The 12744-nt window shown below is 28.0% G+C and overlaps 1 protein-coding gene and 1 pseudogene across 4 annotated transcripts in view; one reads left to right on the plus strand and one right to left on the minus strand.

Moving 5' to 3' along the window:
* Positions 1–12744, plus strand: part of Mthfs (methenyltetrahydrofolate synthetase) — a 281274-nt gene that overhangs the window by 254624 nt on the left and 13906 nt on the right. For all 4 annotated transcript variants that reach the window (XM_075360574.1, XM_075360572.1, XM_075360573.1 and 1 more), the window contains 2 exons: positions 11066–11193; positions 11680–11804. In XM_075360574.1, the coding sequence (XP_075216689.1) occupies positions 11066–11193; positions 11680–11804 (253 nt within the window). The remainder of the gene's footprint in view (positions 1–11065; positions 11194–11679; positions 11805–12744) is intronic.
* On the minus strand, positions 281–6679 carry LOC142320760 (serine/threonine-protein phosphatase PP1-gamma catalytic subunit B pseudogene; annotated as a pseudogene).

The following is a 12744-nucleotide window of genomic DNA, read 5'->3' on the forward strand; positions in this document are numbered from 1 at the left end:
AATGTGTATAGTCTAAAAAGTTGCATTCTGTTATGTGTTCTTGTACAGTAAGAAGGATGAAATTTGTTGAGTATGAGAAATGCTCAAAGTTACATTAACTAAATGAAATTTCACTTTGATTTAAATACAAATGATATTAGTAAACTTTGGTCGTTGAGGTTTATTTAGATTGCTTAAGAGGATCACTCAGACTAGGTAAATAAATTATAATTGACAGATTGTTAATTAGATGAAGATCCTCAAATGGTAGATTGAAATATATTCTTTCAGCCAGCTGTTGTCATGCAATTGGCAATGTAATAACAATAATAGCTAAAATGTTTCTTACTTCTGATCCGAGTGTTTTAAAGGAACATCGCATATCTTCATTTACAACCATTGCTCCTCCTTCATTTTCTAATTCACCACAATAATTTGGAGCTGAAAATATTGTTACAAGTTTTTTCCCTGCAAAGAATTCATAACCACCTTCAACAACTTGATGAGCTCGACAAATAAAATCTAAGTCATGAGCCTCTACAAATTCTGCAACTACCTAAAAATTAAAAAAATTTTATAAGGAGTTAATTAGGAAAAAACTAAAAATAATTCATGGAAAGATTGCTCATCATGTTATATAATTTATTTAATAATGTGAATAATTATTTTTATAAAAGAAGATTCACATTTACGATTCTTCTGCATTATTTCTTATTTTTATTTTGTGCAGTGCAGACTACTATGGCAATTACAAACTAAAAAATGCCAACAATAATGGCTTTTGTTAAACTTTGTTTTATTAAACTTGGCACAACCTGGCAACTGATTTTTTTTTACTTCATACCTTCAATTACGAGGATGCAGTTCCCCGAGCTATTCTAGATGAAGACCATCAGGTTGTAAGGAGTGTAGTTTACAGTCTTAGCTAGGATCCAATTATTTAGTAATTGATTTGATCTATTCTTATTTTATTAATTGAAGGAAAGAAAATCAAATTGTAAATTAATAAATTAGATAATGCATAGATAATGGCTTTCAGTGTGGTAATATAATAAAAAGTAATATAAAAAAGTAATTGGTAATATAATAAAAAGTAAAATCAATTTTTTCATGAAAAGTGTCTTTCCTCTCAAACAGCAAAGAATGTTAAAAAACGTTGACTACCGTTTTGGAGAATTTTGGAAACAATGTCTATTGTGTTCATTGTGTGATGTTTTCTTCAAAATAACCGTCCAGCTTCTAAACACTTATCATTTCTTTTTTCTGTGGTGTTATATTTGGCTTCTAATTATATTCATTCCAGGATACTGTTGACAACTTTTTCATTATTACAAAAATTTAAGTAGAATAATAATCTACAATTTTATACATGCACACATATTTATAATACTGCTTTTACATATAATGGCCTTTGAACTGACCAATGTATAATATTGTAACTGCGGTACAGTTTGTTATAATCAGATGTTTTAATTTTATGTATTCCGTTAATGATCTGTCAAAACCATATTTGCTATTTGAAATAGGAAGTGTAGCAAAAAAATAAAGAAGAAAAGTGCCCTTTGGTACTGATAATATATGTATTTCTACATGCAAAGAGAACTGATTGTAAGAAATAAAATCTACTTATATTATGTAACAGTCACATTGTTCATAGAATTCTTTAAGATGGTCTGGATAAACCAACAGAGTTTTATCCACTACACATCAAGCTTATGAACCTGATCCTAAATGGTATCAGTATGTTGTATTGTTGAAGAGTCAACTTTTTACCATTATATTATGTTGCTTCAGTAGAACTCTCATAAATACAAACTCACATACAAAGGAGCACAAAAGTTAAAAATTTAAAGTTATTACAGTTAGTGCTGCTGTTTGTATTTTGTTTCATGACAGTTAAACAACACCATTAAATGGTAATTGATGTTCTTGTCCATGATATTCAGCGATAATAATTTCAGATTTAAACTTATGTGATGATACACCAAACCAAATCTTTATATATAATAAAATGTTTTTTAAAAACTAATCTCCGTAGCGGAGTGGCACTACCTTGACCTTTCTCATCCAGGAGAACCTGGTTCAAATCCCAGTTACGCATGGCATTGTCATACACTACAAAGTTTCATTTCCATATTCTCACATACAAGCTTTTCTGTAAGCTTCTCTGCAAGCTTGTTGGTGAATTAATACATCAATAAAAAAAAAGAAATGATTTTCAGTTGGCTTTATGACCATCCTTTTGACTTGTGCTACTGTTTTCTTACTGATAACAGTGTAAGTAATTTAAATTGTATCTTATTATTGCATATATTTTGTGTTTTTTTATTTTTTAAATTTCATAATGTTAAGTTTTTTAAGACTGGTCCTTTTTTTGACTGTTTTGTGCATGTGCATGTGCGCGCTTAGATTAAGGTTTTTGTTAGTGCTGATGTATTTATTTACAAATGTTAACCCTTTGTTGCTGTGGAAAGCTTTTATATGTTCATTGTGTCCTTGTGTAAGACTGTATCTCATTTGACCAGTGTAAAATATTGTGCAGTTTTTTTTTGTAATTTCGGGTTTAAATTCAATGTAGCTATCCTACTCTTTTCATGATAATAAATTAATTTTATAACGGAAAGAGAAATACTAGTCTGAATGGAGTTTGAACCCAGAACTTCATATGATACATGGTAAATTATAATCACTCTTTACTGTTTCAGTTACATATTGCTATATTTTCTAACAAGATAGAGCTTTGATTATTAGACAGCTGTAAAACTTCTCATTTGTTGCAACTAGTACTGGTTGGAAACTAGTAGTGAATTTTTGTCATGCCAAAAACATTTGACTGTTCGAGATTGTTATAGGGTTATTTGAAAGAACGTGTGTATGCTCTCAACAATCTCAATATGAACAAGGACTTTTGTGAAGAATTATTCTTTAACCTTGTTTAATCTTTAGTTTTTGTAGTCATCCATATCCTGTTGTTTTTATAGTTATTCAAATATTTCTACTAATAACTACAAGTAATTTCAGTATTGTATCACTTAGTATAATCCATAATCTATACTCCATAATCTGAGATTTCTCTCGTTTATAAAATTAAATATGTTCTTCTGACCATAAGTGTTTTGATGATTCAATATTTTACGAGTGAATTTTAGGTTACTAGTTACTAGGTTACTAAAACACCATATTTAACTGTAATAAACTGTTAATTTTTATGAAATTTCAAACCAAACTAAACTTTAAAAAAAATTTGACCTAAAATACTTTCAGTTCTTGTGGCAGTCTTTAGTGGCAGGTGTGCTAATGCATCTACACAATCATCTGAGTTACTGCTATTGATTTTTGAGTTCTAGAAGACATGTTCTAACTGAGAGTTCAGAAGACAATTTTTTAACTGTAATTGTTTATGTAGTATATTGATGATGGATGTTATAATGTATTGCATTTTAGTAAATATGTTAATATGAGACATTTTATGTGTATATAAAATATTTAAGTTTTTGTAAATATTGGTGGATTGCATTAGTGAGATTATCAGCAAATGTTGACAATGTACATTATTCCATAATGTTATTATGGAATGCTTTTATTTCCTATCCTGTATTCCTGTATCCTGTACCTCCAATTTTGAAAATTGTACAGTTACTATAAATTTCATTTATTAAATTATTGGGCGTTTATTCTGAATAAATATTTCTCTATATTCTCAAGGCTTTATTTCAAACTTTTTTTTAAATTTGTGAACTATTTTTTCTGATTCACTGTTTATTCATGTAAGCATCATTTATTGTTGTTTTGGTCAGTAGTATTTTATTCGATTTCATAATGTGTACCTTTTTCAGTTAAGCAGGTACCATCTTTTTTCTTCCAAATCAGTAGGTATTTGCAGAGAAATTATAAATATAATCTAACCAAACTTAACCTACGTTTGCTTCACTTGTTAATCTTTGCTTGCTAGTCAAGGTTAGCAAGTGAAGTGAGCGTGGGTTAAGTTTTGTTAAGATTATAAGATTGTTGTGGGTTAAGATTATATTCATAATTATAAGCAATAATGCTTATATTGAACTTTTCTTAGGTACATTTGGAAGACCCATGTTTGAATAAAATTGATGAGTAGAAATAACAAAATTTGAAGGCTAGTCAAATATTGATTATCAATAAGGAAAATTGATCCTTTTTTGGTAAAAATGTTATTTGGTTATTGGTTTATTTGTTTGTCATATAAAATTATAAATTCGCATTTTTATTATTATTTTTGAGGAAAAAGAAAAAGTGGTTACCTGCTTACCACAAAAGGTCTCAATATTTTTGTAATTTTGAGTAAGTAAGTTGTGTGAGTAAGTGTTTTTATACATATTTATGTATGCAGGTGATTAATTTGAGATGGTTAATGATAAAATATAAATGTATAATGTACAATAATGTAATTAAATAATATAATGGTTATATTATTATATAACCATTATTTTATAATAACCTTATTTTATACTGGAAAATAAGGTTACTCAAAAACTGTTTACAGAGATTGTTCTCACTCACTAAACTTTGGCCATTTAAATTTAAACTAACTTTTCACTTTCTATTGGTGTTGTTTGAAGCACCACTGTAAACTGTTAGCATTGCAAGAGTTATTTTGTAGTGTTTTATAACTAGTATATTTGTTAGTATTTTTTGTTTTTTCCATTTTCAATTTATTTATTTTATATTCATATTTTTTCCCCCGTGTCTACTGATGAGTCTTAACAACTGAAATTGTCGCCTCTTTTTACAGTTTAAATAAATAATCTCTGTAAATGGTTTTTGAGTATTTATCTTGTTTTCCAATTTATCTCAATGACCACTTAGTATAGTTCTTTATATTTTAATATAATGCTTTAACTGAATAACATTATTAGATTTACACTGTACATTAATTCAAGCATATATAACTCATTTAATTTATAAATCTACACGACACAAAAGAATGCAACTTAAAACAATATTATTAAAACTTAGGATATTTCAATAATTTAAAAAATTAAAATAAATTCAGTATAAATTGAATGTATAAAATAAAGGATGATTATATAAATATTGGATAAAATGAACTGATTAATCATATAATGATGTTTCTCTGAACATATTTAGGCATAAAAATGTAAATTCAATAGTATTTAGTGACAATTTATCTTCAAATTTGTAATAAGTAAAAAATACTGAAAATATAAAAAATATAATCATAATTGTAATATAGATAATAATAGATTACAATAGTTGGAAAAATATCACATTTTAAAAATTAAATTCAAGTGTAGAATAACAAACATGCCAAGTAGTTAATAAACAGAATAATTTTAGTTGATAAAAATATTAAGAGAAATTTCACTGTTACATTCTAAGGCCTGATTCAAAGATCATGTAATTGACTACTTTCAGTGTACAATCGGATGAAGTGATCAGATGCAAGTTTTTCCATATTATTTTAAATATACTATTATTGTGTATTGATAATTTAGTAAGTAAGAAAAATCTGTGATGTTTACCAAATACTATGCAATTACCAAAAAAATTAAGGCTGAAGATGACAAAGATTCCTTTAAGAGGAATTTGAAGTCCAGCTTTAATTTATTGATACTTCAAGCCACTAGTTTAGGTTATTTTTCACCTCTGTATAAATAAACTAGCTTTGCACTACACCATAGACAGAGGATGACTTCCTAGTGGACTCCAATAAAGAAGTGGCTACCTTGCTTATTAGAAGGAAGCATTGACCCACAAATGGAGCTGGTATGGCATCTGACAGTGTGGTTAAATTATAATTTAATGCTAGAATGTGTATATCAATTAATGTATAACTTGAGTATCGCTATTTAATTTATTATCTACTGTCATAAATAAATTAATTTGAAATATAGCACTATCCACTCAATTCTACCCTACTAAGAATATAGTACAACAAAAAATTTTAATGTACCTTTTCACCAAAATTGTATGAAATTTTTCGTCCCATGTTTGGACTCCAAGTATCACAATTTTCATCAGGGTCAGACCACAAAAGATCGCAAATAATACCAGACGAAGGAACTGTGACTGGTCTTGATATTACTCGAATTTGATCCAAATCATAAAGTTGAGGACTTATTCCTCCATGAACACAAAATATAACCTCATTAATCAATGCCGCTAATGGTAAACAGTTAAAAGAGTCGACAAATGTTCTCCACAAATCAACATCATATTTTTTACTTAAGTCACTATAAAAACCATAAACAGTGTTCAGAACTCCACACTCATGATTTCCACGAAGTAAAAAAACCATTTCTGGAAATTTTATTTTATATGCCATTAACAAGCATATAGTTTCAATACTTTGCATGCCCCGACCGATATAATCACCTAAGAACAGGTAATTAGTGTCCGGTGGGTGTCCACACTTGTCAAACCACTTCAATAAATCTTTGTATTGCCCATGAATATCACCAATTAAAATCAAAGGTGGATGTAAGTCCAGCAATGTTGGCTGTGATAAAAAAATTTTTTTTGATTCTGTGGTTAAATATTTTATTTCAGTATATGTTAAATCACATGATTTTTTGTCTGTATCTCTTATTTGTAACAAACGTGAAATTACATCATCAAGATTGATGATATCAGGTTGACTTGATTTTTTACGAATAAAACGTAAAGATCTACTATATTTTTGTTCCTTAGAAATATCTTTGTCCATGGGTGAGTAAAATTATTACAATGATTCAGTTTTAAAATTTGTAAAAAAATATTTTAAGTAAATATTTTTTTAAGATGGTTTATGTACCCAACTGTGAATTAAAAATAAAACTGAATAATTATAACATAATTAAAATAAATATCTCTTGCTTGATTCTTTTAAACATATTTGTGTAAATCAATTAAATTGTATTTTCAAAAAAACATTTTCACTACAAATCTGTTGACACTAGTACATAACTTTTTTCTGTAAGGTACCATGGTTTTCTAAATTTCATTTCTTTACTGGAAATAAATTATTATTATGTCATTAAGTAAAAAATTAAAGTACAGCATGTTTAAATATAATAAAAAAACCTGACATGATCTATTGGCCATGCCAAGAAAATCTTCTTTTTACTACTTTTATACATTAATTGTGAGGTTACTTATAATAACAAAATTTCAAAAAAATGAATTGAAATCTTATTTTCTAACTGATCTAATATCACCAAAAATATAGTGAAAGCTGATTAAAACCTGAAGCAAAGAAGAAATTATGATTTAGAAATCAAAGGCAGTCAGCTGTAAATATTTTGGCAATCTAAAAAAAAAATTGTTATATTTTTATTTATAGTGTAGCAATATGTATATGTAAAATAATATGATATATATCCAACAATAGAATATACATTGATTTTTTTATTAAAAAGAAAAATTTATTGTAATAAATGTTACATAAGTGTGTATTTTTGAAAAACTAAGTGTATAAACAATCCAATTTTTAAATATATGTAAATGTGCTTCCAAAAAGTCTTTACAGATAATTATCCAGCTGCTAGATTGAAGTTGTTATTGTGTGAATCCATTTTAAATGATTAGGAAATCTGTAGAACTTGTTAAATACTATATTTGATTTGAATATGTTGATTGTGTCAAATGTATTAATAAATTTCATGTTGTTGATCATTGATTAAGTTTTTATATGTTATATGAAAAATTTTAGATCTATGAATGCATGATTTTTAGAACTTTTTCTATGATGCGAGTGCAAAGGTTGATCCCATTTTACTGTTTAATACTAGTATATAACCTTTGTATCTGTGGTAGAATGTGCAGTTGAGCCACTTAATATAATATTTGCTGCCATCATTGCATATTAATTTGCACATCCTTAGGTTATTGAGATTGTGATGTATAAAACATAACTGCATTATGACATCATTTTTATTCATTAAATTAATTTAAAGAGGGCTGTGTTAAAAAATAACAAGATCTGATGAATACTATAAACTGCTGTAACATAAAATTGACTCCTTTTGAAAATACTGGAACATACATTATATTCATTATACATTAAATACATTATATTCTGCTAAAGAAAATGCTACTAATTTTGCAAAAAGATTTTATGGAAAAATGTTCAAATATTTTGAAAACATTTAAGAATACTTTTAAGAAATGTTATAATGCTCTAAGAAAACATACATTTAAGAATATTTTTGTCTTCTTGAATTATAATAATTACAGCAATCCATGTTCACTTTCCTTACTGCCTCATTTTTCATTCAGTTGATCAATTTATAATTTTTTTCAATCCTTCTGCAAAACCACTCTTGGAAACAAATGTCTGGCCTTTTTTCTATTTTTCATAGTATTTAAGATTTATATCAATACAGAAGTGCAATCCGAACATAATATTTCACAAAAGACTTCTCTAATCTAATTTCATAATAGGCTTTCTAACCTTGTTAATAGTTGCTTCTTTCTATTATTTTCTTAGTCATTGCTATTCCAGTTTTTACTTCATTTTCTGCATCTATGCAGAAGATTTCAAACATGAAATCTTTCACTTGAACAAGTAAAAAATACAAATGTACAATGTACAAAAAAATACAAAATACAAAAAATACAAAAAATACAATGTATTTTTTCTTGTTCAATTTTCTCTTCTTTTGTATAAATATTATTGTTCCATGTTTTCATTTATACTGTTTTAACATTCATTTCATTCCATTCTTCAATTTTCCTCTCGTTTCAAGGCTCATTTAAATATAAACTGGAATTTGTTTACATAGTTTTTTAATATTAAATAAAATTAGAAATAAATACCTTAGTTTTCTATATAATTTTAAGAGAGATACATTTAGTATCTCAACATATATTTTGGCTGCCCCAACAACCAATTGCATTTATAATGCTTGACTGCGGCTTCTTTCAGCAACTCAAATATGTGGAGATCGCATGGTGACAAGTGTGGACTTTGTGGTGGGTGTTCAAGAGGTGTCCAATGAATTTTATTGAGTTTATCATGAGTGAGTTGCTGTATGCGGCTGTGCATTGTAGTAGAGGTAGAGGATGTTGCGAATCAGTTGCTGGTGTCATTTGTTGCGATAAGCAGTCCTGACATCATCAAATAACTTGCAGTAATATTCTCCATTTACCGTTCTTTGTTCATGCAGGAATTCAATCAGCATCACACCTTTTGAGTCTTAAATCACAGTTACTAGAACTTTTCCAGCTGACAAGTGTTTCTTGGCCTTGATTGGTGCTCCACTGCCTCATTCCACATTTTTCCACACCATACTTGTTTTTTTGCTTTGAGGTGTAGTGGTGGATCCATTTTTCATCGCAGGTCACAATACAATCCAAAAATGTCTCCCCTAACTCAAAGCGATCCAGAAGCTGCTGACAAATGTCTTTCTGGACATTTCTCTGTGCCTCAGTGTAATGACATTGAACCCGCCATGCCGACACTTTGCTGTGTCCAGGAGTGTCTGACAACATTTTATACACTCTCCCAATACTTATACTCGCCTCTAATAAAATTTCAGCTGCAGTTATGTGGCGGTCACCTTCCACAAGGTTATGAATGTTGAAGACCTGAATGTTGTCATTGACGTGGGACACATTTGTGACTTTCTTTCTTCACTGCATCTCAAAATTTGTTGGCCCAATCAAACACTTGATTATTTGACAGAGTAGCATCTACGAACTGTACCTGGAGTCAAGTCAACATTTTAGTGGATTTGACACTGTGGGCAAGAGATCGGATTAAACTTTGTTGAACAATCGACAATGCTACCTGCATACAGACATTCTGCTACAGACTTGGGAATGTGACCTACGAGCGAGGCTGGCTGATTGCTTCTTTCCACAGATATCCAACTAACTGCAGTGCCCCATTACATTCATTGCTTTTTGCTCTTCCTCAGGCTGCATGGAAACATACTGGTTTATATTTGAATGACCCTTATATTTCTTCTAATTTTGAAATTACATATTGCATATTCTGTGATTCATCGTATAAAAACATGCATCCTCATTCTTAGTCACTGTATTTACATTTTTTCTGATTCAACAAAATATCATGAATGACTTCTTTGCTTTTTGGGGATTGAAGTCATGGTTATTTTAAGGGTATCTTCTGACTTCATTCCACTGTTATAGATTACAAAATTTCACCTCTTCCTATAATTTTCTTTTAATAAAGAATGAAAATTTTTTGTATATTTTATCAATATTTTTTGTCGTGCTATAATGTGGATTGTTACTCCATCCTCTCACTCAATCTCCATCCTCTAACTCATCCTCTTCCATTTCATCTTCATTTCAATAAGATTTTTTGCCTTTTTGTTGGACTGGTACAGTTCTCTCATTATTCATTCCCCCTTTAAAATAGCTTTTATATTTGTATAACATTTTAACATCATTAATGGCTATTTCTTTAGTGACTATACACTATCCCAGTTCTCCCATGTTTTACTTTTTCCTCTATTAATTCATACTATCTTCTTTTCAAATTTTTTCCTGACTTTATATCCATCTGAAAGCCATCTTTGATTTTGCCTAATTTGATTTTCTGTAGAGTTTCTTCATCTTTCCTGTTTTTGTACTTTCCTCTGTTTTCCATATTTTAATCAACTCTTTGGTAACTTATGGCTTCTTTATTCTTCTTTCTGAATGAAGTCAATTTTTTATTCTGGTAGTTTTTATGTCATTGTCCATATTTATTCAAAATTCATTTGCATAGTTGCCATCAGTATTTTTTCTCTGCAATATTGAGCTGATTTCTCCCTTACTTTTTTCCAGTTATTTTTTCTTGATTGCACATTAAAAAAAATAATTTACTTATTCTTTCTTCACAATTATGTATTATATTTGGTATTTTTTTTTTCATCTCATGGTGATTTCCATGTGTAAAGTATTCTTTTATGGTTTTTAAGACAAATATCTATCATAAACATTTTATTTTCATTTAAATAAGCTTTTCTCTTCTTCCATTCTATGTACCCACTCCCTACATTCCTACTATTTGACTTCCTTTTCTTAAATAAAATAATTATTTAATTCTTATATATATATATATATATGTATATATAAATGGCAATTAATAATTTTTTTTCAGTTGTTAAGCCATACATTGTATAAGGATAGTAAAAGAATATCAATTTACTTAAGTATGAAAAATGAGGTTCAAACCGACAAAATTGTAGAGGACATTTTATCATCTGGAAAAGATTGTTTTGTACCAAGGTAAGTTGATTTTTATATAATACATGTAAATCCATTTTATACTACAATTTACTAATGGTATTATATCAATCTGTCTTAAAAGGTATTACCTTGAATGAAGGCTAAATTGCTTATGAAGGGCTAAATTCTTTATATTTTATCCTATAAATCTACTTAATTTTCTTAATGATCTATTTTAATAAAATATATTAAAGAAAAAAGAGCATTATTATGACAGAAAAATAATAAAACAATTCATTATTTTTTTTTTGGTATCAGATTTGTTAAATAATAGTAAGTTTTTAGACATTTAGGATTCAGATAAGACATGTCAACATCTTCACAATCACTTCTATAAAAATTTCTGTTACCATAAAACTTACCGTAATATAAAAAATTGCTGATAAATATTAGCTAATATTATACAGCAAATGAATAGTAAATACTTTTCTGAATAATTGAAATATGAATATAAGACATGAATTAATCTTATGATATTTTTTACAGCTATAACAAAACTGAAATGTCAATGCTTAAACTATACTCTATGCAAGATCTGAAAAGCTTACCATTAACAAAATGGAACATTAGACAACCAGAAATAACAGATGAACGGGAAAATGCTATTGATAGTAAGTAGGCTATAAAAATTAAATAATGTTACTTTATTTGTTACAGTTGCTTAATAAGATATAATTTAAGGCTGTTAATTTTTTTAAATTTATTAAATTTTAAAAGTTTTTGAAGTTGTAGTTGAAAACAATGGGACAACAATCCTTAGAAAAATCTAAATTACTGGTATTCTTATAACTTTGCTAATTTTACACAAAATTAATTGAATTGTCTATTTACTATTGCACTTTATGCGTTATATGGTTTTAAAAGGATTTATGAAGGGTAGAAAGTAGGAGGGATGTGTTAAGACTAGATTAGAACAAAATAAAGTGCATCAAACAGGCAAATGATTGATGACAAAAAAAAATTAAGGAAACTTCCTTCCACAACAGGCAATGATAAATAAAAATTAATTTTCAGCAGGATAATTAGCAACAAGTTAATGAAACTGTATTAATTTGATTAGGAAAAAATTTAAATCCATTTAAAATTGAATTTTTGGAGTAGCAGAAATTGTATTCCTTTTATCTTAATTATAATAGGCATAGATAATTTTTTTAAAAATTCAATAATAATAGCAATATGTTGTTTACTGTATTCGTAACCAAACACACAATTAATTTACATTAATTGATAGTTGGCATGATAGCTTCTAGATCAATCAGTTTCCATTTAGCCTTTTATTTTATTCATCTTATCTTCCTCATTATAATACGTGTACTCTAAAAGTTCAGTTAAAATAAAAGTAATCAAACAAAGAAGGCTGCTTTAATTTGTGTAATACATTTTAATGTTATTGTAATAAGAGCATTAACCAAGTGAACAAGTCAGCTAATCAAATTAACACCATTACCATTATATAGTAAACCTCTGCCTTTTATAATGGATTGTTCTGGATTGAATTTCAGTTAGGGCTGCAAAATCGGTGCAAAAAGATTCCATTGAAAAATTATTTTT

Source organism: Lycorma delicatula, chromosome 3 (genome assembly GCF_047948215.1).
Source record: "Lycorma delicatula isolate Av1 chromosome 3, ASM4794821v1, whole genome shotgun sequence".
Taxonomy (NCBI): Eukaryota; Metazoa; Arthropoda; class Insecta; order Hemiptera; family Fulgoridae; genus Lycorma; species Lycorma delicatula.